The sequence below is a fragment of the Acanthaster planci genome, linkage group LG14 (assembly GCF_054643075.1).
Source record: "Acanthaster planci isolate LZ-2023a linkage group LG14, COTS_SCS, whole genome shotgun sequence".
Taxonomy (NCBI): domain Eukaryota; kingdom Metazoa; phylum Echinodermata; class Asteroidea; order Valvatida; family Acanthasteridae; genus Acanthaster; species Acanthaster planci.
The window spans coordinates 9,996,313-10,018,975 of NC_141790.1; the positions used below are offsets into that span (position 1 = coordinate 9,996,313).

The 22,663-nt window shown below is 43.1% G+C and overlaps 1 protein-coding gene across 1 annotated transcript; it reads left to right on the plus strand.

Moving 5' to 3' along the window:
- Positions 1 to 476: 476 nt before the first annotated feature.
- Positions 477 to 21,840, plus strand: LOC110980775 (ATP-binding cassette sub-family C member 4-like). Its single transcript, XM_022237734.2, has 27 exons — positions 477 to 660; positions 7,249 to 7,359; positions 8,214 to 8,334; positions 8,685 to 8,900; positions 9,080 to 9,169; positions 9,677 to 9,840; positions 9,964 to 10,089; positions 10,477 to 10,726; positions 10,930 to 11,301; positions 11,675 to 11,764; positions 12,331 to 12,522; positions 12,911 to 13,092; positions 13,632 to 13,728; positions 13,990 to 14,178; positions 14,814 to 14,951; positions 15,290 to 15,367; positions 15,453 to 15,672; positions 16,026 to 16,105; positions 16,357 to 16,507; positions 18,246 to 18,476; positions 18,704 to 18,810; positions 18,937 to 19,128; positions 19,222 to 19,377; positions 19,618 to 19,707; positions 20,128 to 20,300; positions 20,623 to 20,728; positions 21,257 to 21,840. Exons 1-27 carry the CDS (start codon positions 614 to 616, stop codon positions 21,449 to 21,451), a joined length of 4,164 nt encoding a protein of 1,387 aa, XP_022093426.2. The 5' UTR covers positions 477 to 613; the 3' UTR covers positions 21,452 to 21,840.
- Positions 21,841 to 22,663: the final 823 nt, after the last annotated feature.

The window sequence follows — 22,663 nt, forward strand, 5'->3', positions numbered from 1 at the left end:
ATCAGAAACACGTTGGGTATGTCAGGAATTGAAGATTAAACGTCATCAAGAAATGTATGCGATGTTTACCCCTGTCTGCTTGGTATAACGGTACAACCAGGATTGAGATTATGTTAGTGTTAATTGTGGTTTAGGGGTCATTTATTTTTTCCCCAAATTTTATATGTGCAGGTAAAACTCCTTTTATTCAATGTGACAGATCTCAGTTATATCCCTCACACACCTGTGCGGAACAGACTTGAATTTTTCAAAATTCAAACTTACGCTGTTCATTGAAGCATTGAAGCACGGAACTGGCATCAATCAAAACAGAACTACCCCTGTTCACCAACAGTTTCAACCAGGTTTTTGAAACTTCATCTTATGTTATTATCATGGTATTTTTTTTCTGAGCGTCTACTGTTTTATGCACCATGTAATGTTTTCAGTGAGGTTAAAACCTTACCTTGTCATTGCTCTTTGTTCTTCAGGACAGGTGGCAGCTTTCCGTTTGGCGACGGCCCTTTGGAATCTTCCCTGTTGATTGCACCATATTCAGCTGATTGTGGAGATCGTCTTGTGCTGGTGAGAGATCGGAGTTTCTTGCCTGGCAGGGCTCTCCATCAGGTTCTTGATGACGCCCTTTCAAGGATACACGGAGAAGTTGTTTTCTAAGTTAAGGTAAAGCCAGATGCCCTTTTGTCATACATTTAGGCATAAATTGTTTTCTTCTTACCTTTAAGAGACCAACTCTTGGCACATTTTTCAGATCTAAGACGATGTCAGATGACTTGTCTGATGCGAAACTCGTATAAGTGAGGTGATCTCGAGGGTGTGTGTCATCAAAATCTACGCCTGGGAACAGTCACTGACAGCAGGGGGTAGGGTGGCTGTTACAGTATGCGGATTAAACAAGTGCGAAACTTCATTTCAAACCCATGAATTGGTTTATAAATTCAGTGGCAGGCATTGTACAATTCAAATTAATTAAAATTTCCAACCATCGTGCGCGCGAAACTCACAGGAGCCCTCCAGGACAGTTCAAACGGAAGAAGGGGAAACAGTGCGATATGCGTGACTTCAGGTAATTGTACCTTTGTGTAAGAAGGATTTTCCAGAAATAAGTAAGATTTGAAGCTTTGTAGGATGGAAGTTACAGGAGATATAGGCTTACGTGTACTACACCATGGGACAAACCTCTTTTGGAATAGGCGTGGTAATAAAAGAACTGGTGAGGGCTAACTCGACGTTTCGGCCAGGATGTTCTGGCCATCATCAGAAGAGTGTGCCCGGACTCGAGTGGACAGGTGGGTTTAAAGGTAATCCGGAAGTGGTGGAACGAAATTTGTGGGTCATGTAACCCCGGGGGTGGGGGTCGACTTGGGTGCTGGCAATGGGCGCCAGATGTCGTTGAGCTTGAAACTGATATCTTGGGGACGGTGTTCCCGGGCTTCCTGGACTTGTCCAATTTGATTTAGTGGTCCGAGGAGTGTGCATGTTTGACAGTGGCCGACTTGTATTCTCCTCGTCGGCGGTGTGCACGGTGCTCTTGAAGCCTGGTTAGGAGATTCCTGCCAGTTTCTCCGACGTATACTTGGCCGCACTCACATGGAATGCTAAATACACCTGGGTGACTGCTGGGTGGGTGCTTGTCCTTGTTGGTGTGGAATACTGACTGCAGCTTGTTGGGTGCAGAATGATAGACTTGGATGTTAGTCGACTGTAGGATACTGCGGAGTTGGTGTGGGGATGGGGCCTAGGTACGGTAGACATTCTGTGGCGGTAGGGGCTTTAGGGCGTCCGGTGTGGGTGACGCTAATTACGCCTTGGGACAACATTCTGCAGGAATTTAAAACAGGTATCACAGATGTACATTGACATCGTCCTATTATAGTGCCATATGGTGTCAGACTCCCCCCTCTCAAATTTCCGTCAAACAGGTCAACCCACCCCTGCAGTGTCTCTTCCCCATTTCCACCAATTTCTGGCACAAATTTACGCAACTTAAATGTAAGATTAAATGCACTGTAGTAATAGTCTTTGTTACACTCTAAATGGGATTGCACGACGAAATACCGTCAGTTTTTGCATAATCATTGATCAATAACATAGTGCGACAGAGCTTCGTGGCCGCACAAGCAAATTATCATAGTGGCCCCGCCCGACGCGTACTTTTCCCCCAAACGAGATCCAACCATTTCGAAAGAGGGCTCCCTATGTGCTTATACATTATTCATAATTCTGTCCATGTCTCTGTGGTGGTCACATGTTCATGTACATAACAAGGTAAACAGGCTTTCAATTCAGCGGAGCCTGGCAGCCAATGTGTGGATTGGTTGGGAATACTCCTGACTTGAAATTCTCTGTCTAAGGTTGGAATCATCTCTCTCGTTTTAGGCCTACAACTCTTTTTTTAAAACTTGCAAATAACAAGTGGGAAAGTAACATTCTCACCATGAGTTTGGTTTGTGAGGAGAACCACGCATTCAATACACATATAACAGACCAATAACAAGACAGGAAACGGATACAGTTTGGGGGGAAAATTGTGCCCGGAGCAGCAGGCCTACATCAGTGGACAACAGCAAATGCCATCGCACTCCAGCATCTAGGGGTCACTGATCCTTCACAGGCATCGTACCTGGGTGGAAAGCCATATCCATTGCCCAGGACAGGAATTGTCTCCCAACTATTTTGTGTAGTTCCCACACAGTTCATAGCGGGGATCAAACCCCAAGTCAACTATGTGATTTGGCGATAGCACAACAGAATAGTGACGTTTGTTTTCGCCAGTTATACCCTCACTCTCTTTAAATACTCTTCTCACATCTTTCAGTGAGTCTGCTATATACGCGTCAGCCAAATTTTAGTCGGTCCAAATTAATGCTGAGTTATGGGGAATTGGTTTAACCCACGAGGAGTTTTTTAAGGGACCCATAGGACACAATGACGTCATTTTTTACACGTACTTCCACTATGGCAGTGAGATGGGACAGCTATCGAGCCATCAAATCCTCAAGGAAAGTGCATATGAAAACAAAAACGTGACGTCATTGTGTCGGTTTCTCCTATCCACCTGACCAGGACCGAGAGAGGGCGCAATTCTCCTAGCAACAGAGTTTCCTTTGGTAAGAACTGCACTGATTTCGCTAGTTCACAGATGACTATGAAATGCTCACGTTACAGTCGCATTGCTGCTAACGCTCCCAACCAATATGGCTCTTTTAATTGATGAGGGTTTTTTTCAGCTGATCGCAGATCCAGTCGTAGACCATATTGTCCTAAGGCCCCCCCCCAAAAAAAACCAAAATTAAAACACAGCAGTAAGGTTCTCATAGCTTTGTACATACAACAAATGGCCGAGTATGCTTCAAACTCTGACATACGTCAATGCAAATTTGTAGGTTTACTAGGCCCTATGCAAGATAATGTACACAACCATTTTCAAATGTGTCTGGAGTGTGGCCTCGTGTCGATTACATATACCAGTCAAGGTGATGCAGACGCGTCGGATTCTGGCCCTATTATAGTTAGCCTGATCTACTGATCAATACTGTAGCATCATACAATTGAGTACCGTGGCGGCACAGATAAGCTATAATGGCGACCCAAAGCAGCAGGACTTCTTCAGCCACCGACAGTAAGTGTCATCGCGCTCCAGCGTCCGAGATCACTGAGCCTTCCAAGGTTTCACACCAGAGCAAAAGACAGCCACATCCACTCCTAGGGGCAGGAATCTTCTCCCAAGCATTTTTCATGTAAGTTCCTCGAAAATTTCCGGTTCATAGCGAGGATCAACGTCGAAGCTTGATATTCTGCTCTCATAACATTGTGCATTTGATTATGAAGTGAGTTCACATGACTGGAAGTTTTCAAATGAGTGGCGATATTTCGAACATGCTAGAACGCGAAATACGAGAACCTGCATTGTTCGACTTGGAAGGGATGTTGAAAATAGCGACAACAAACTGGTTTTCTCAGACACCTCAAAGTGAACAGCTTTGAGAGTGGGTTTCCAGGAAAAGCTGTCTAGATCAACTACTCTGTCAATGTTCCATTAAACCTTGGCATTGATAGAGTCAGCATTGTGTGAATTTTTTTAATTCACCAGCCTAGCAGTGGGCATGTTTGTCCCCTTTCAACGACTTGCACATAAAGCTTCAAAAACCTGAAAATGCCCTGCGCCCACCTGGCGAGTGTGCCAAACGAACTTCGGTGAGCTTGCCCTCAGAAATTTAACTCGGCAAGCTTATCAGACAAATTTGGGAACTTGTACCCCAGTCAAAGCCGCATGGAGAACAAGACTGAAAACAGGTGTTCAGTATTTAGTGATTCAGATTTGAATATAGCCGTCAATGTTTCCATTATTGAAGTGCCATTCCCCTCTGGAGAAAAAAGGAGGTACTTGTACAGTATTGATACAGATGAAACAAGACATAGAACGACATGAAGTAATAAATTAATTTACAGTTAATATTACTTTGGAATTATTTTTTTTCAAAAAATTCTAAATCTTAAATTTAGAATGAACAATTTATGCCTCATACATCAGCTAGCTGGAACGTATGGTCCCAGGACAAAGGGTGTCATAGCATAGCGGGTTTTTTTGCAACTGAAATAATATCCTGAAAGAAATGGTAATTTGTAAAGACCATTTTACTTAAGTTGGTGGCAGCTTGTTTCCTGAAGCCCCCAAAATGAAAGCACGCACTTTCCGTACGCTCATTCAACATACTTATAAAGCTGATTAGGGTAATTGGTGGGTTGAAAACGGTGTTTTATTGTGTTGCAAGCTGGGCTGAAGTTGATATGTGCCGCCCATACCGAACAGCTACGAAAGCAGTGTTTCTATTGGCCAATAAATCGGAATTCCTCATTTGCAAGTATCCCACAGCCAAAGAAAATCAGCGGCGGCAAGTATTTGGCCTCCAACTAATAGGCCACAACATATTATAAGACGTTCTTGAAATCACAAGTCAAGGGGGGCTTCACTGTACAATTACAGAGAACATTATATTCCATTATGCAGGCAGTAAACTGAATTAATAAAAATCAAATCTCTAATCAAACTGCGCCTTCGAAGTAGAATGGTGGACCGGTTGTTTGACAAAGGGACCCCATCTTTCTATTTTAACTTCAGAAGTCACTATGTTTTCTTGCACTGCAAAAGTTTCCATGTCTCCTGGGAACTGCTATGAGCTTGAGTTGCAAATGGGGACTCTCTGGCACACACTGGTCTTTTTCTTAAGAAGTATGGAAAGGTGACTTGAACATGAAATGAAATTGTGATACGGTGGAGTTCGTATTGGTTAAGATTTTTTTTAGTTTGACCTGTTGTATGGATGAGAATGAATATCTAATACACTAGGTAAAATGTTCAGTACAGTTTGACATTTAGCATATATGAAAGATTTTAAACGTGTGGAAAATAATCGGACTTTTAGTTTTAAACTCCACTTGCGACATTCATCCCATTTCCCATTTTCTTCGGTTAGGAAGGTATCGCCTTTATCTCCCTATTCGTACTATTTAATGAAGTGTTAAACTGAAGGGAAAAATAGTACAAAAATGATAAATTGCAATGCAAATTTCGATTCTGATACCTGCCGAGTTTGGGATGAACAGAATTACAATGGTTTCTACCCTTTTAGCACCAAAAAACCCACCCAACCCCCCCAAATAATTCCCCCAATGAAATTCCAACATATTGCTGAACCTGTTTCGGCCTCAAAAAGGCTAAGTGTTTCTTCAGGCATCTGCATCTTCTTGCTGGAAGTGACGTTACCTTACAAGACAAAAAAGTGAAACCTCACTTTCAAAACGGGTGCATCCTCTATAAAACCACTCCGAGGAGTGGAAACCACTCGAAAAGGAGGGTTAAAAACCACTCTGAGAAGAGTAAAACCCTCTACAAAAAGTGAAATTTGGAGCTATATATAATTACAAAAGACCATTTGAAAGAGAGTTGTCTTTTATTTGGCTCCTTTTTCTCAGTGGTTTCCACTTTTCGAGTAGATTTATAAGAGGCCCACTGTCTTGGGGAGTGCGGTATCTCACTCATGTACCTACAGAGAGTAGACTTTGTTTAAGAGTCTATTTAAGGGGTGTATAGGTCTCAACGCTGTAGTTACTGGCACGACACCTTAGTCTACCCAGAATATTCTCTTTTGGTGGATTTCGGCATCTTGAATAATCCCAGATAAACAAATTGCTATCGATGTCTTATGTCATCCCATAGAACAGAATAATGCGTGCCCATGGTTGACATAATAAATCGACTTTACTTTCCGTGAAACGAAGACTTCTTAACGAGCAATATAGGCCCACTGGAGAGCGACATCGAAAGTGGAGTTGGGAGTCCGATAATACCATTCAGTAACACTTCATTCTTGGGTGGTGGTCATTTTTGTCCTCAAATGGCGCAACCGCTGGGCCTATCGCTTACCAATTAAACCGAGATGTGTATCAATGTATTCCAAGCAACGGCGAAACAGCGGCCTGCAAGTAGGCCTAGTGATTCGGGGGCGGATAATCCTCGGAAAATGGATTGGGGAAGAATGAGCCAGTGTTAACGGCCTTGCTGTATTTATTGCTCGTGATTGTTAGGGAATTAATCCCGATCGATACCTGTCTGCAAGATATTGGATGTCTTAAGGTAGGGCAAACCTCGAACTAATGTTCTATCTCCTTGGCTGAATGGCTATACAAATGAAGTAAAGCTTTGCCTTGGCGAGAGCGACTGCTATTATCCTTACATCTTCAGAGACTGATTAAAGCTTAAATAAACAATCGTGTAAACCATAATATGGATTATTAAACTACAAAAAACGAATATCACCTTGGATACCACTGAACTCAGCGTTGATCTTATAAAGCATATCTACCGCAATAGTCTTCACGTAATAGTCGAGACACTCAGCTCTTATTTGTCCTTTTCCGTCTTGTCCACCAACATCTTTCTTCTCAGTAAACTAGTAAATGCCTTCAATTCATAGTGTGAGAGCGTGAAATAAGCAAATTACGCTTAAAGTAATACTTGCAAAGGTATATGTTATTCTCCAAAAGTTCTACTAAATATTTTTAAAACCTGCAATAATGTTTTCAAAATCCATAATCTTCAATCATTCGTGTCTTCCTGGTTAGGTTCTATCTGCACCCTAATCTTGCTGGAATAGTCCTTTAAAAACTGAGTATACAGATATGACCCTTTGTTTACTTCCATGCTTTTAGGTAATTTTTTCTTAAAGATTTTCTTTTCCCGGTTTGCAGCTGGATGTTCGGCTTCTTCCGTCAAGGGTATAGGAGACCTCTTATGGAAGAAGATTTGTATGATGTTTTGCCCGAAGACTCCGCGGGTATGTTAGTGAGTAAACTCGAAAGGTAAGCAACAACAACAACATTGATTTAAAATAATTTGACAAACTTTTGTAAAAGCATTCGTTGCTTCCGTGGACACAAAAGATAGGAAATGTGTTGATTTTCACTGCTATCTTTGAGTAAAATACTGTTGTTCATTTTGGAATTGTTTTCATATTTATTTATTAATATTTTTCATTTGCATTTCGTTGTTTGCATATTTAACACGAACTCTGTACAGTTTAAAGTTAGTTTAATTCAGAATAAATTTAATTTAAACAAGTACGTATATCATATGAGCTAGTTATGGACTAATCTTTGTTTGAACAGGATTGGTCATCACACACCTCAAATTAGGTGTCTGTATCAGCCTCGGGCAAAACACCCCTTCATCTGTTCAAAAGGAGCCACGGGGTGATCGTTTTTGTTGGTAGCGACGCGATCACAACGCATGCATTTCGTAGCCGTTCATGAACTAGCGAATTGCAGCTCCTATACTATCGGAGCCAGAGAGTTGCAAAACGATTGTCTCGATCGTTGCAATCAAAATGGTGGATTAACCGTGGTGCACATGGAAAATTAGTATACAAGAGCCGTATGCTGCACCGCACACATAATGGACAGCCATTTTGGTTCCAAAATCTTAAGTTGGTGCTACTCTCTCTATATATACACAGGTCTGCCAATGCATCCCCTCATGGTCTTTCTCGAGCCGGATACCTGCATTCCTTACACTCATGCCACCAAAAGAGTATTATTCCCCAACAAAATACGGTTTTCACTGTAAAGCTTTTTTCTGTGGTTGTGCCAGATACTACATTGCATGCCTGTGCAGACAAGATAGTAGCAGTTTGTTTATTTATTTATTTATTTGCCAGCGAATGGAATAAAGAATTGGAGAAAAGTAAGGATACAGGGAAGCCTCCGTCCCTCCGATGGGCGTTGCTCAGAGCCTTTGGTCTGAAGTTCATGTGCTACGGCTTGGCCGCTTTCTTTGAGGTAACTATTGGCCTGATCTTTAAAAGTATTTCTGCTTGCTCTATAAAAGAGGCTTTCCTTTAATTGAACGGTGGAAATATATTCATATGTTAGAGCGTGAAGAAAAAAGGAACCACAAAGAAACGAAAACGTCGTTCTAAATTGCTAGACGAAGGTAACTGTATGGATATAGTGTCACCTTTAAAAGAACTGTTGAATGTATTGCTGAAAATGAACGTCTGAGGGAATTTAAGGCTTTGTCCGATATTCGTTTTTATTTGCTCTGAATTTGACTCGAAGAAAATTCGAATGGCTCCCACTTTTGCATCGTCTGATAAGGTTGTTATTCCTGTCATGGACATGGTTGGTAGGAGGTTTTCTTGAAGATGGCCCAGCCGCTGATGTTGGCACGACTAGTTTTGTATTTCTCCACGGACCTCGTGTCAACTAAAGAGGCCTACCTGCAGGCCGCCGGTCTCTCCTTGTCCTCCTTAGGTCTCGTAGTCTCCCACCACTTTTGCTTCTTCGGCTTCGGCCTGACGGGGATGAGGCTCAGAACTGCCTGCTCAGCCCTCGTCTTCAGAAAGGTAACGGGGTCTTTTTTTCTGAGCTCAAGTTGGCATCTCCTGCAGTCCACTGGGGTTTACCAGAATATTACGTATCAGCACAAAAAAGGCATGACTTGAAATCAATAGACAACAGACATTTCGATTTTTATTTTGTGAATACTGGCAGCACTCTAACTGTATAACATTCACTGTTGAAGGCACTGAAGCTCAGCAACCTTGCTCTCGGTGAGACCACAATCGGTCAGCTAGTGAACATCCTCTCCAATGACGTCAACAGATTCGATCCGGTAAGTGTGAGAAATATTTCTTTAATTGCTCCTACTGCCCAGCCGGTCGGATGGCCGACCCCAACCAGTTCAGCGGTCGAATGGTTAATACAGCAGCTCTAGCAAACAGATTGTCGTGGGCTCCAGTCCAGCCTGAGGTATCGACGAATAGAATTGTCAACTACACTTTTCAGTAAACCGACCACTGAAAGTTACGGTGAGCATCAAGATTGTTTACGATTAAAATTAGTGCATATTTTCAGGTGGGATCACAAAAATGCAAATGTATGGTCTCTAAAATAGAAGTTTCTTAAAAATCAACTAATTACTGATGGACAAGAATTTCTTGTGGGACAGGATTGTAAGTGCTTGATACACGTTTTGTATCTGAACCAGTGATTTATTAAAATAAAATTAATTTTTCCCTCTGAACTAAAAACTGCAAACGTGGCATGGATCTTCTTTTTACGTTGCCATATTATCATTCTTGAAGGTATTCTGTGAATCTCTGAAAAATCTGTTTTGCAGGCCTTCAAGTTCATACATTACGTTTGGATAGCACCATTCCAGCTAATTATGGTGTTTGTCTTGTGCTGGCGAGAGATCGGAGTTTCATGCGTGGCAGGGATCTCCAGCATGATATTGATGGCACCCCTTCAAGTTTACACGGGGAAACTATTTTCCAAGTTGAGGTGAAAGAGCAGAAGTCTGTGTTTCTATTCAGTAGATGTGCTTTCCTTTACTTCTTAATAAAACCACCCATGCTTTCTCCCTTTTTCAAAATATAATAATCCAAGTCTTGCCGTGTCTTTCAGATCTAAGACGGCCTTGTTGTCGGATGCAAGACTACGCATCATGAATGAAGTGATCTCGGGGATGCGCGTCATCAAGATCTACGCTTGGGAGCAATCCTTTGGAAAACTAGTTACCGAAAGCCGAGGGTAGGTTGATCCTCCAACCAAAGCTGTTATAAAGCAGCAATTACACTTTCATCCCGTGAATTGTTTCTCAATTCAGTCGCAGGCACTATTCAAAAGAGGGTAATAAGTTTCCAAATGGAAAAGCTAAACTCAAGTCCAAATGGAATGGAAGCAACAGGAATGCTCCCTTGCAAGTAGCTGAGAAGGAAATTTCCCGAAGATGACCTATTGATTTCATCAAGATGCTAAAAACTGAAAGATTGATTCTTCTCAAATTATCTTCTTAACAGATGTCTGTCCATTTTGTAACTGCAAGTTTTCTATAGTTTTCTCTCAGTCTCTTCTTTACATGCATGGACATTGTAAGATGGAGAAATGTCCAATTCTTTTTGCTGTTTTGGTCTGCAGCAAGGAGATACGCAAGATACTGCACAGCTCTTACTTACGCGCGCTAATCTTTTCCCTGTTGTTCAACGGCACCTTACTGACAACAATGGCCACGTTCTTGGTCTACGCCTCGCTTGGCAATCCTGTCACGGCCTCCAAGGTGTTCCCAGTGCTCTCGTTGTACTACAGCGCTCGAATCTGCCTGTGCGTATTCTTCCCGTTCGCCTTGATGAACGGGGCGGAGGGACTCGTCTCTATCCGTAGGATTCAGGTGAGGACAAAGATTGGAAATCAAGGGATGAGGTCAATGGCCATAACTCACAACCCCAAACCACACTAAATATAATGGGCTTAAAATGTGCTTTTCTTTGTCAAATTATGAACATTAGATCACACCCAGAATTACGCAACGCACAATTAAGTGTATGGATCTTGCATTGTCTCGCTTATGCTACTTTCAACCTTTAATACCAGAAATTTCTGCTTATGGAAGAGCTTGAGACACACCCAAATAGACCAAATACTGATGTTAATTACAATGTTGGAGTGGTAAAGCCTGCGATTCTGTTGGACGAGATAACTGCAAATGGCGTTGTTGCTCCGAGGGAAGCTAATGATGGGAGCCCCGCGGAAGAAAGGACGGACCCCTCACAACGCCTGGAAAAGGAAGCCCGAACAAACAGCACGAACTATCTGATCCAATCCGAGGGAGATGAGGAGGTTGGAGGTTATGTTGGTCCTGCTGAGATCGAGGAAGATGACGATCTTGACAAGCCTTTACCTTCCCTTGATGGAGCAAATGGGAAAGGAATTGTTGTGAAAAATGTGTATGGATCCTGGAACAAGGTATACCCATTTCCACTGTATCTAACCCATTCTACCCGTGAAGCCTTTGCGAATGAAAATTGAAAGGCCCCTCCTTGCTATATCCAACTCATATTCAATGACTCCAGGTTGAAGAGAAGAATTGGATTATAATGGCACCACAGAAACACAAACCAGGACCCGCGCTGCTGGTTTAGCAACATTGTCCAAGATGTATCCTTGATTTGCTTTGCTCAAGCACGCAGTTTGCTCAACATTCCATTGGTTTAGCATCAATCTGTTAACTTTCAGACTCACACATTAATTTTAACGCTTTGATCACACAGTAATTCACAATGAAAGTGCCTTTTCATGTAGATATTTTATCCTATTTTGAATACGTTGTTGAAACAAGGATGTCAGCAACACCGTGCTCCATGACATCAGTTTTCGGGTTGAGCCAGGAGAGCTTCTCGCGGTGATCGGTCCTGTTGGATGTGGAAAGGTGAGTCATAAACACTTATTCTTTTAACGCCAAAAGCGTGGTGTTAATTCAACACCACTCTTGGATAATTTAGGTAGCAGACAAATAGACCCGAAGGGTCTGTAACATCCTTGTATTGATACAGTCAAACATAAGAATCATTTGAACACCTTAACCTGGGACAAAAACTAGGAATCGGTTGACCTATAATATCCTTAGTGTTTATTAGGACCTGTGAAGCAAAAGACTCTCTGTACATCAGAAAAAGTTTAGAACACCAGGTTTCACCACGGTGACCTTTGAAATCTACTTGTATACCGCACAAGGATAACGGACGTATGCCAGCCACTGTATCTACATGTATATTGAACACTTGTGCTTAGGAAACTGGGCTCAATGCTAGCTTTACTGCACCAACACCCTTGGTGTCTATACAGCACCAGCATAGGATGTACGATGGATGATGTAGATACCAAGACATGTAAGAGTTGGTATATACAGACAGTATACATTCAAACTGATCCTCAAAGGTATTATGAAATTTTTTAAGTTTCTCTACATATGCTTTGTTTATTTTCTCGCGCTAGTCTTCCCTGTTGATGGCCCTGCTGGGAGAGCTTCCGTCCGTATCAGGAGTGAGCGCCGTGACCGGTCGGGTTGGCTACACGGCTCAGCAACCCTGGATCCTGTCTGGCTCACTCAGGGACAACATCCTCTTTGGGAGTGTGTACGAGTCGCCAAAGTACCAGCGAGTCATCAAGCAATGTGCACTCACCAGGGTAAGTCCTAGGAGACAGAGGCCATTTTTGAAAATCCAGGTATCATCTATAGCAATGGCCTTATCTCTGCCCCCAAATCCATTGTTTGATTAACTAAACCGTAAAACGGTCAAATGAAAACATTTTACCTCTTTTAAAGCTAATCAGGAAGCTCCACTGAGTAAATTGGTCGCAAACCCAAGAGACTGAATTAACGAAGCCGCAGCTGCTCGCCCTTCACCCAAATTGCTTATTCGTATTTAAATGAAACTTATATTTAAACACAGTTCAAACCCGGTTAATGTATCTCTAAATTTGGAAATTGGTATGTGAAAAGGGAAAATTGACACAAAGTTTCACAGATGTAGCTTGAAGACATTGGATACAAAAATTAATCTTGCATCCACAGGATATTGACCTGCTACCACATGGAGATCAGACGCTGGTCGGCGAGCGTGGGGTGACCCTTAGCGGAGGTCAGAGGGCAAGGGTCAGCCTGGCTCGAGCCATGTACAGTGAAGCCGATGTGTATCTGCTAGATGATCCCCTGAGTGCAGTGGATCCAGCAGTCGGGAGGCACCTTTTTGAAAAGTCGGCTATTTGTATTTCTTTTCGTCCTATACTCTTTTCATTTTGACGTACTCAAAACGACCCTCTTTTACCTGTCCTGCGTGAATGTGGTTTGGTCTTAAAACACTGATTTTCATCAGCTTCATCAGCATTAAACCTTTCAATCTCATTCAAATGAAGAAATTAGATTGTATGACCGTTATTACTATGTTACAGTTAGGCAACTGGTGAATCAAATGAGAGCTGAGTTCGCCTGTACTCACACGCTTAGATGTACTGCGGACATGGGTTAACGATTGAGGATAAACATCTTCTGACGGTGCGTGCAAGTAGTTCCAAAATCTGCTCTCCCCGGGATACTTGCACATCTCATTCTTGTTGTAAGCGCACAGACGCATCGACAAAGAAACCTTCTTTTAATACCGCTAAGTATTGGCTTTGGCTGTTCAACAGTTATCTTCTGAGCTCTCATGTGTACTGCAGTTTGACGAATCTGTCAACCCCCCCAGTTCCTCAGCGCATGTATTTGTTGTGTAAAGGATAGAGTTTGTTTTTCAAAGGTGCCTCTTTCATCAAATGAGGGACAAGGTGCGGATCCTGGTAACTCATCATCTGCAGTTCCTGGACAAGGCTGATAAGATTCTCATCCTGAAACAGGTTATTCCGAAATTACAGCTGTAGAAAACTTAAAATCTGGAATTTCTTGTTGCTCAGTCATTATCAGGTTGAGTTTGCCAATTTTGAACAAGGTCAGATGCAGTCATGCTGATTGTGTGAGATTGACTGCACAAGGAGAACATTTTGCTTGTAGAGACATTTCAGTGAAACTTGCTAACCTCAAGAGCCGATCGGGGCTGTCCAAATTTCTCTGGTGATGACTGATTTCCTTTTTCCCTGGGGTGTGACATACTTTGACAGGGACGTGTAGCCGGCTATGGGACCTACCAAGAGCTGCAGGAGGAAGGCGTGGACTTTGCCGCCCTCCTGAAGAAGAAATCTGACGACAGTGACGACATTGGAGAAAAGAAGCAGGTCCTCGAACCGAAGACGTGCGAAAAGCAAATATCAACATGCTCAAATGCTTTGTTTTGTCCAGACCAAGATGAGGTTGGTGTCCTACTTTTATATAAGCACAAAAATTGTGACCATGCTTCAAATAACATAATGGAAATATACATTATTTTATAATTTTGCCCTGCCCGACGTGTATTATAACACTGTATACTTTATAAATCTAAAGTTAATTAACATCTTCCCGGCGCTAATCCATCCTTGGAAATAGTTGCTCGAAGTACCCCCTGCTACATCTGTCTGGAATCAGCCAACCGACACCAGCAAGTTTGGTGGTCGAGTGGTTAAGACGTCTGCACCAGTAAGCAGGAAGTCGTGGGTTTGGGTCCCACCCGTGTACCCTTGTGGTTTTTTCACAAGTCTTCGGGGCAAACACGGAGTATACTGTGCTTTAATACACGTCGGGCAGGGCAAAAATCTAAAATCAATAAACATCCCCGGGTGCAAATCCATCTTTGGAAATACGGAATATACATGTTTTCACCCAGAATATATATTGATAACAGTTCGAAGAAGAATGTGTTGATAACTATAATCTCTGCCCTTGTGTAATGCATCCTCCCATTTCAGTAAATTTCCCTTTATTTGTTTCTCCTCCCCCTTCTTTTGTTGGTCGTCCCTTCTCACGTCCTCTTGCTCTCCGTGTCTGGCTTGTCGCCATTTTGTTGTAGGCAGAGACACCTGTGGACATCACTCCGGAGGAGATGGCAGTGGGTACCGTCAACTGGAAGGTGTACATCCGGTTCTTTCGGGCTGCGGCGGGATTCGTCTTTCTGCTTACCCTTGTGGTCGTTGTGGTCGGTGCACAGGTAAGAGCACCACAGACTGGATGGAATTGAACGCGGAAACCACTGACATAGGAGAACGCCGGCTGCTTATCGGTATCTTGGTGCATAACTCTACAGGATCACTTAAAAAAACACAAGCTTTGGCCACAGTTGACTGAGTTGTCTTCATACTAAAAACCGGAGAAACAGTCGGCGTAAATTCCGGGGATGGGATACGGGGGATGTACAGGATATCTCGTCTCCAAGAAGGGTATTATGCTTTGTTCATTAATTCATTTGTACTTCCTGACGTCAAGAATTTCTAACAGCACCATGACCAACGGTTCAACAAGTTAACAGACAGTTGGCTTTGCTTTCAGGCTGCGCTGAATTTCACGGACATCTGGCTGGCCACGTGGACTGACGAGGAAGAGAAGGATGTAGCGGCCAGGAATCAGGTCAGCAAATCGTCAGCGAATTTCTAATAGAACATCCTTTGTTGAGGTCGTTGCTCATTTAATTTTCAATCTGTTTCCACATCAGATTTCGCATTACCTACAGGACAATCACAATGGTACCAAGCACGACAAGCTGCACTATGCCAGAATTTACGCCATGCTGTGTGGAGGATCCACGCTCGTCTTGTTTGTCCGGAGCCTTCTGTTCTTCCATCTGTTCGTGACGTCCTCCAGGGCTCTTCACAACCAAATGTTTGCCTCTATAATCAGAGCACCCATGCAGTTCTTTGATAGAAATCCAGGAGGTAAAACGTATAGTCAGACTGTGAGCGTCTGCATTGTGAAGTCAATGTGATGGTTGCCTTTTAGTGATTTCCCACGAATCCGTTAATAGGGATCGAGTGGCCGCGTGCAGGAAGACAATGGTCAAGGGCCTTCCCATTGCCAAACTCGAAGTTTTAGAAGATCGTCATTGGACAATTATTGACACATGATTCGCACACGATGAAGAGTGTAATTTGCCTTATCCAGTCCGCATGGTCTGCTCAATGGATATGGGTGAATTAACATGAGATCATTACTACTTGTGTCTCCGGTAGAAATTACACTGACGAGTTTGTCCTGGGAGACACTGAATGATAAAATTGTCACATTTCAGGTCGGATTCTGAATCGTTTTGCCAAGGATATCGGCTTTATGGACGATGTTTTGCCAGGAACATTCACAGACTTTCTGCAGGTAATAAGGCAATAGTTTTGCAAAGCTATGCAAATAAACATCAACACAATGGGTTTAGTTCAATTTCAAATAATTTGTCACTTAACAGTTAAAGAAAAAGACCGTTCGACGTTATTGCAAGACGTACTGAGTTCGACGGCAACAATTCCCTCACAAATGATATTGACTGTATTACGAAATACCAGAGGTAAACTTCAAGAATTCGTCTTTTCCTAAGTTGTGATTTCTTTCTTTTTTAACTTCTTCTGCAGATTACCTTGAATACCATCGCCATTATCATCTTGATTTCCATCTTCAATCCATTTTGCCTCGCTTTCACCCTCCCCATCACAATCGTGTTATTCCTCACAAAAAGATACTACTTAGCCTCCTCTCGAGACGTCAGGAGATTAGAGGGAATAGGTGCGTTCAGTTATTGTCACCAGTGTCTATGCATTAACCCTTAGAGTCTTTTATCGCCTGATTTCATATGATTTTACATTCACCATTAAGGAATTAAAGTTAGAGAATGTGTAAACCTCAAAATACGTTGGACGATTTCAATAATGAGATTTGAAGCTTTTCACGGTGGATTTGGCAGGTAAATTAGATAGATTTTCAGTAGCACCATGGATATATCATTTTTTTTAATATGTAGGGTTCTGAAAAGAACCAGTGGTACTCAACGTTTCGGACAGTATGCTCTGTCCGTCGTCGGGAGACTGCAGAGGGTCCAGTAATGAGGCAGCTTGTGTGGAGGGCAGTGAGGTGTGGAGAGGATGCTAACTCTGGATCCAACAGAGGTCACTGGGGTGCTGGCAAACCAGTAAGGCGTGTCAGTCTGAGGGAGGGGAGTGTGAGTTTGTTTCTGCATTCAATTGGGGACCCTGAACAATAGCGGACAATAAGGTCCCCGATTGACAGAGGGTCCCCGATTGACAAGTGTGTACAAAACATATGGGTGGTCTTCTAAAAAAGTTAAAGTACAAACAAAAGAGGAACAATAGGGGGTCCCCAGTTGCAGGCAAATACACACTTGTGTGTGTGTGTGGGGGGGGGTTGGCCAAGGATATGGGGACCCATAGGCTGAAATTGTCCTGGGGGACCCATTGGACTGAGATGTGAGGATGTCTTGTGGTACTGTGCTGTTCTCGGTGATTTCGATGGCTCTTCTGATGCAGCGCAGGTACCAGTGTTTGATGCTGTTGAGGAGTTCAGCTTTGTTTCAGTTGATCTTGCGTGGAGTGTACAAGATCCCCTGCAAATGTTGCAAACTGTACATCAGCGAGACCGGCATGGACCTCCCTGCCAGATTTAACACAAAGCCCATGACAGAAAGGGGAATACGTCAAGTCTGCCGTCATCAAGCACTCTCACATCGAAGACCGCTTGGTCGACTGGAGCAAAGCTGAACTCCTCACCAGCATCAAGCACTGGTACCTGCCCCGCATCAGAGAAGCTATCGAAATCACCAAGAACAACACAGTACCACTAGACTTTGGTTTCCACATCAGCGATATCTGGCGTCCCATCCTTATATCTCAGTCCAACAGGTCCCCTATACCCTTGGCTACCTTCCCCCTCATTCCCCTCCCTCAGACTGACACGCCTCACTGGTTTGCCGGCACCCCGGTGACCTCAGTTGGGTCCCGAGTTAGCATCCTTTCAGCACCTTAGTGCCCTCTACACACCATATAGGCTGCCTCATCACTGACGACAGACAGAGCCTACTGTCCGAAACTTTGAATATCACCGGTTCTTTACAGAACCCCACATGCTCAATAAAAGATATATTCATGACGCTACTACAAACCTGTCAAGTTTACTTGTTTTAACAATATTTTTTGAGTTTCTTTTTCGATTTTCTGAGATTATTTGAAACGACTTCAGTTTTTCATTTGTAATTTTGACATACATGGGTTTGAAAATTTCAGATTGCCTTATTTGAAAAGTAGTTGTTTATGAATTGTTCATTTAGTTGTGTCGTTTTGTATGTAAGGAGTCACATTTCTATGCGTGGTGTCATTGTAGGAACTAAGTTTTAAGTGGGTTTTCTCACTAATTGTATCTTGGTAAAAAGACCTGTATTTTCCACAGTTTTCTTTTGTGCAAGATTTCCATAGTTCAATTATAAAACCCATGCATGCGTCCCGGTTTGCAGCTCGCAGCCCCGTGTTTTCTCACTTGTCGGCTGCTCTGACTGGTCTGAGCACAGTCCGGGCGTTCAGGGCCGAGCGGCGTTTCACTGCAGAGTTCGACGGGTACCTGGACGGCCACACCCGGGCCTGGTTCCTCTTCCTGGCCACATCTCACTGGTTTGGAGTGCAGCTGGATTTCTTCAGCACCTTGTTCATTTGTGGAGTTAGCTTCACAAGCGTCATGGCTGCTGGCCGTAAGTTTCAAACGAACGCCCTATATACAATTCTTGGCTTTTGCTAGGCCTTTTTACAGCTTTACTGCTCACTTGGCCTTCAATTTTGACGACCACCCTTGAGTTTGTATCTCATTTTTGGAGCCAAATTTCTAAGGGAATCTCACTAAAACACCGCTAGGCCAGATTTCGTGTTTGAATATAAGGGCAAATCTCTAATGTTCAATTATTTCGATGCCTTTGCTTAGTTCTTAATCTGAACTCTGGCATTGTCGGCCTGTCGCTGACGTACGCCATCAGCCTCATGGGGGCGTTCCAGTGGGCGGTTCGACAGTGGGCGGAGTTAGAAAATCAGGTAAGTGTATATCTGTATGAATTTCTGCTGATTTTCTAGTAGGCTGAGAGTCTATACTTAACGGAAATAGTTTTAAAAGAGACAGCGTATTTATGGCAACACCACCGTCAACTTCTGTACACTCAGATGACATCTGTGGAGCGTGTGTGTCAATACATCGATATCAAGCCTGAGGCTCCATTGGAGACCGACCATAAACCGCCTCCTGACTGGCCACGAGATGGATGCGTCACGCTTCAAGATACCTCCCTCAGATACACCGATGACGGGCCTCGGGTGCTGCAAAACATCAGCTGCTCCATCAAGCCGAAGGAAAAGGTATGGCTGCAGAAAATAAAGTCCGATATCGCAAATATCAGGTTAAGGGGCTGTTTTTGCCAAATAACCAGTAATTTGTATTTTGGCTTTCAGGTCGGCATCGTGGGCAGGACTGGGGCAGGCAAAAGCTCCCTCATGACGGTGTTGATGCGACTGGCCGAACCCACGGGCGCCATCATGATAGACGGTATCAACACGACTCTGATAGGGCTGCACGACCTCCGCAAGAAGGTCTCCTTCATCCCACAGGTAAAGGTTTTCTTGGATTCCCCTTTCAAAATTTGCAAATTCGGAAACGCAATGATCCGGAGAGTTGCACAGTCCTGAGCCTAGATATACTCTCAAACCTTCCTCGTGAAACATATGCTAGTAAAATGAAGTAAGCTTAGCTGCGTGTACTTTCCTTTCACTTTATGAACATCGCATGCCATCGTTATTGGTCATGGAATAGTTGATAACTTCGATACTGTTGATTTCTCATTTCCTTAGGATCCAGTCCTGTTCAGCGGAACACTGCGGAAGAACCTGGATCCATTGAATGAGCACGTTGATTGTGATATATGGAGAGCCATTGAAGAGGTGTGTTGTGCGTGAAATAGTTGGGTAAAGTTAGTCTGTCTTCTTAATAATGTAGACATGAACTGTGTTATCCAGCATTTGGGCACTGCCAGTATTGATTGATTCAAAGTTCGAAGGCAGGATGGAACGTAATTCAAGTTGGACCATTCCTCCATGGTTTGACTCACAAACTTGAAGAGGTGTTGCGTCTGAGCATGCCCATCTCGAATTTATGAGGTATATATGATTGGTGATCGGATATAAGGAAAATCTTTCAGTTGTGAATCAAGATAAACTCTTAGGTCCTGACGTCGCAAAAACCTAGCACCGACCTTTCCCAATGTCATAGTCCTGCATACGCTGCCACAATAACGATAACAATGCCACACCGATCACGAAGCTTGTTTCCTTGCATACCCACACACACAAAATCATCAACAGGTGGAGTTGAAGCCGGCAGTGGAAAAACTTCCCGACAAGCTAGAGGCAGTCCTGACAGAGGGAGGCACCAACTTCAGCGTAGGTCAGAGACAACTGCTGTGCCTGGCCAGGGCCATCCTACGTAAGAACAAGATCCTGATGGTGGACGAAGCCACGGCCAACGTGGACGTCAGGTGAGCGTGTTTGTTTCGCCTTTGTGCTGTGACAGAGGTCAGCGTTGCGACTAATAATATATGAACATATCCGAGCTCGTGTGATGTCTGGTGATATTCCTCGAATAAGCACACCATTTTGAAACACGTAACTGGTTCATTGGTTGGTTACGATACAGTGTCCCTGTTCATTTTCATATGGACTTCTTAAAGCCTCATAAGAGAATAAACTTAACCATTTACTCATTTCATGTTTACGATAGAAAATATCAAAATAATTGCATTGTGGTGATTCTTAAAGCTCTGTGCTTCGACTGTTGTTACCTCTATTATTCAAATACAGAACTGACCAGTTGATTCAAGTGACTATCCGACAGAGATTCAAGCACTGCACGGTCCTGACCATAGCTCACCGCCTCAACACCATCATGGACTCCGACAAGGTCATGGTATGAGTCAAATGTTACATGAATTGGACTTGTAGGGGGAATTTCTGAAATAAATGGATCAAAAGCATTCTTATCAAGCCATATGTTGGGCTCAAGTTTGTGCAAGAGGTGTAAAATACACTTACATGCCATAAATGTCACTACATCAACCACGTCCTCAACTGTCATAAAATAACACAGCTATCATCAGAGCAAAAATTAATTGCATCCAAAAGAAGAGAGAATAAAAGAAAAGAAAAACAGTGTACCGTAAAGGGGAAGGAATATTTTCATGCAAAGCACGTTAAACTGTACTATTATTTTAATAAAATCCTTCCAGGTGTTGTATTGAGCTGTTCCAATCTATTATGAAGCTTGTCCGAGGTCATTCGGGAACAGTCATATAGTGCGCACGCACGAGGTCTGCTCTATCGGCGCTGCCATGCCTCTCCACGCTTGGATACCTTGTTCTCGAATGACCTTGCTTTGCTGAGAAACCAACCTTGTTCATTCCCGTCGATAATAGCTGAACCCCCCCCCCCCCGCCAGGTACTTGACGCTGGGCGGCTGATCGAGTTCGAGGAGCCTTACGTTCTGCTCAAGAAGGAAGACAGTGCCTTCACCAGGATGGTCCAGGAGACAGGGAAGGCTGAGACGGCCGAACTCCTCCAGATCGCCGCTGACAAGCATGCGGAGAAAGCTGTCCACGACCGTGAGGACGTCAATGCATCGGTGTGTCATTAATATGGAAAAAAACCTGGATGGCCCAGTTTGACGATAATCATTCACAAGTTAGATGCGGCAAATCACGCATAATTGAAATTGTACCCATTTACTGACCGACGGATACCGTAAGATATGTTGTTCTGACTGAGTCGAATGTGTATTAAAACACCTTGTCCTATTTATTATTGAGCGCCAGCAGTCTTTTATGTGTGCATTTTAAAAAAAGTAATACTTTTATCAATGCACTTTGTTATGCATTGCCATTTTTTCTGAGAGTGTTCCTCATTAAAGGTTTCGCTTGAACTTTCGTAAGCGTTCTTTGCCTAAGGGAAATTTGGCGGATCAGAATCAGTCATTTGTGAAATGAATAAATCTCTTCCCAGTATTTTATGAACAACAAAAGGAAAAATGTTCTTGTGTTTGTGTATTTTGTTAAAGTTTTTTAGAGGAACATTGACATCTGTAACATTCAGGGCAGCCACGCCCAAAAACAAAGGGTGTTGTCACCACATGGAGATTCTCATCACTGGTCAGTTCCCGGTCATGCCTAAACCTGTACGACTGTTTTATGGTAGCTTATGCATCTCTCAGGTCCCTTCAAACTACATTTTACCATGCTGCTGTGGAAGTATAAGTAATACCAGGTCACAACCCAAACAGCCATGACCAACCACCAAAAGGAGCAGCCACGCCTCCAAAATTACACCATTACTCCATGAGGTAATTTTTGTCTCCAGGTCAGTTTCCGGTCATGCCTGAACCTGTACAAACTTTGCGACTGCTTTATGGTAGCTTATACATCCCCCAGGTCTCTTCTAACTACATTTCATTATGCTACTGTGGAAGTAACACCAGGTCACAACTCGAACAGCCGCGACCAGTCAGCACATATCTATAAACAGATACAGTTCCTGATAGAGACCATGGGCTCCTTGAGGTGACTGATTTTGTAATATCAGTCTATTTCCGACTGCAAGTATTAAATGTTAAAATCACTATTCTGGATTTATGAAGTGCCACGTTTGGTGAACTTAATCAGGATATTGAAAAGACTTTGATGCAACATTTCGGTGACACAAAACAGGATCCATTGGTTTGAATCATACTAATATCTTGCAGGCAGATTTCAGATGTTGTTACAAACTTTAAAGATTAAAGACTAACAAACCACCAACCACACTGTAATGGAGAGCCACCATGGGGCCATACCTGCCAGTTAATAAACAAACT

Coding starts and splice junctions, on each gene's coding strand:
- LOC110980775 (XM_022237734.2), top strand. CDS start 614: ATGACGCCCTTTCAAGGATACACGGAGAAGTTGTTTTCTAAGTTAAG. Junction 13,729..13,989: donor AGATTCTCATCCTGAAACAG/GTTATTCCGAAA, acceptor ATACTTTGACAG/GGACGTGTAGCCGGCTATGG. Junction 19,129..19,221: donor CCATCAAGCCGAAGGAAAAG/GTATGGCTGCAG, acceptor TTTGGCTTTCAG/GTCGGCATCGTGGGCAGGAC.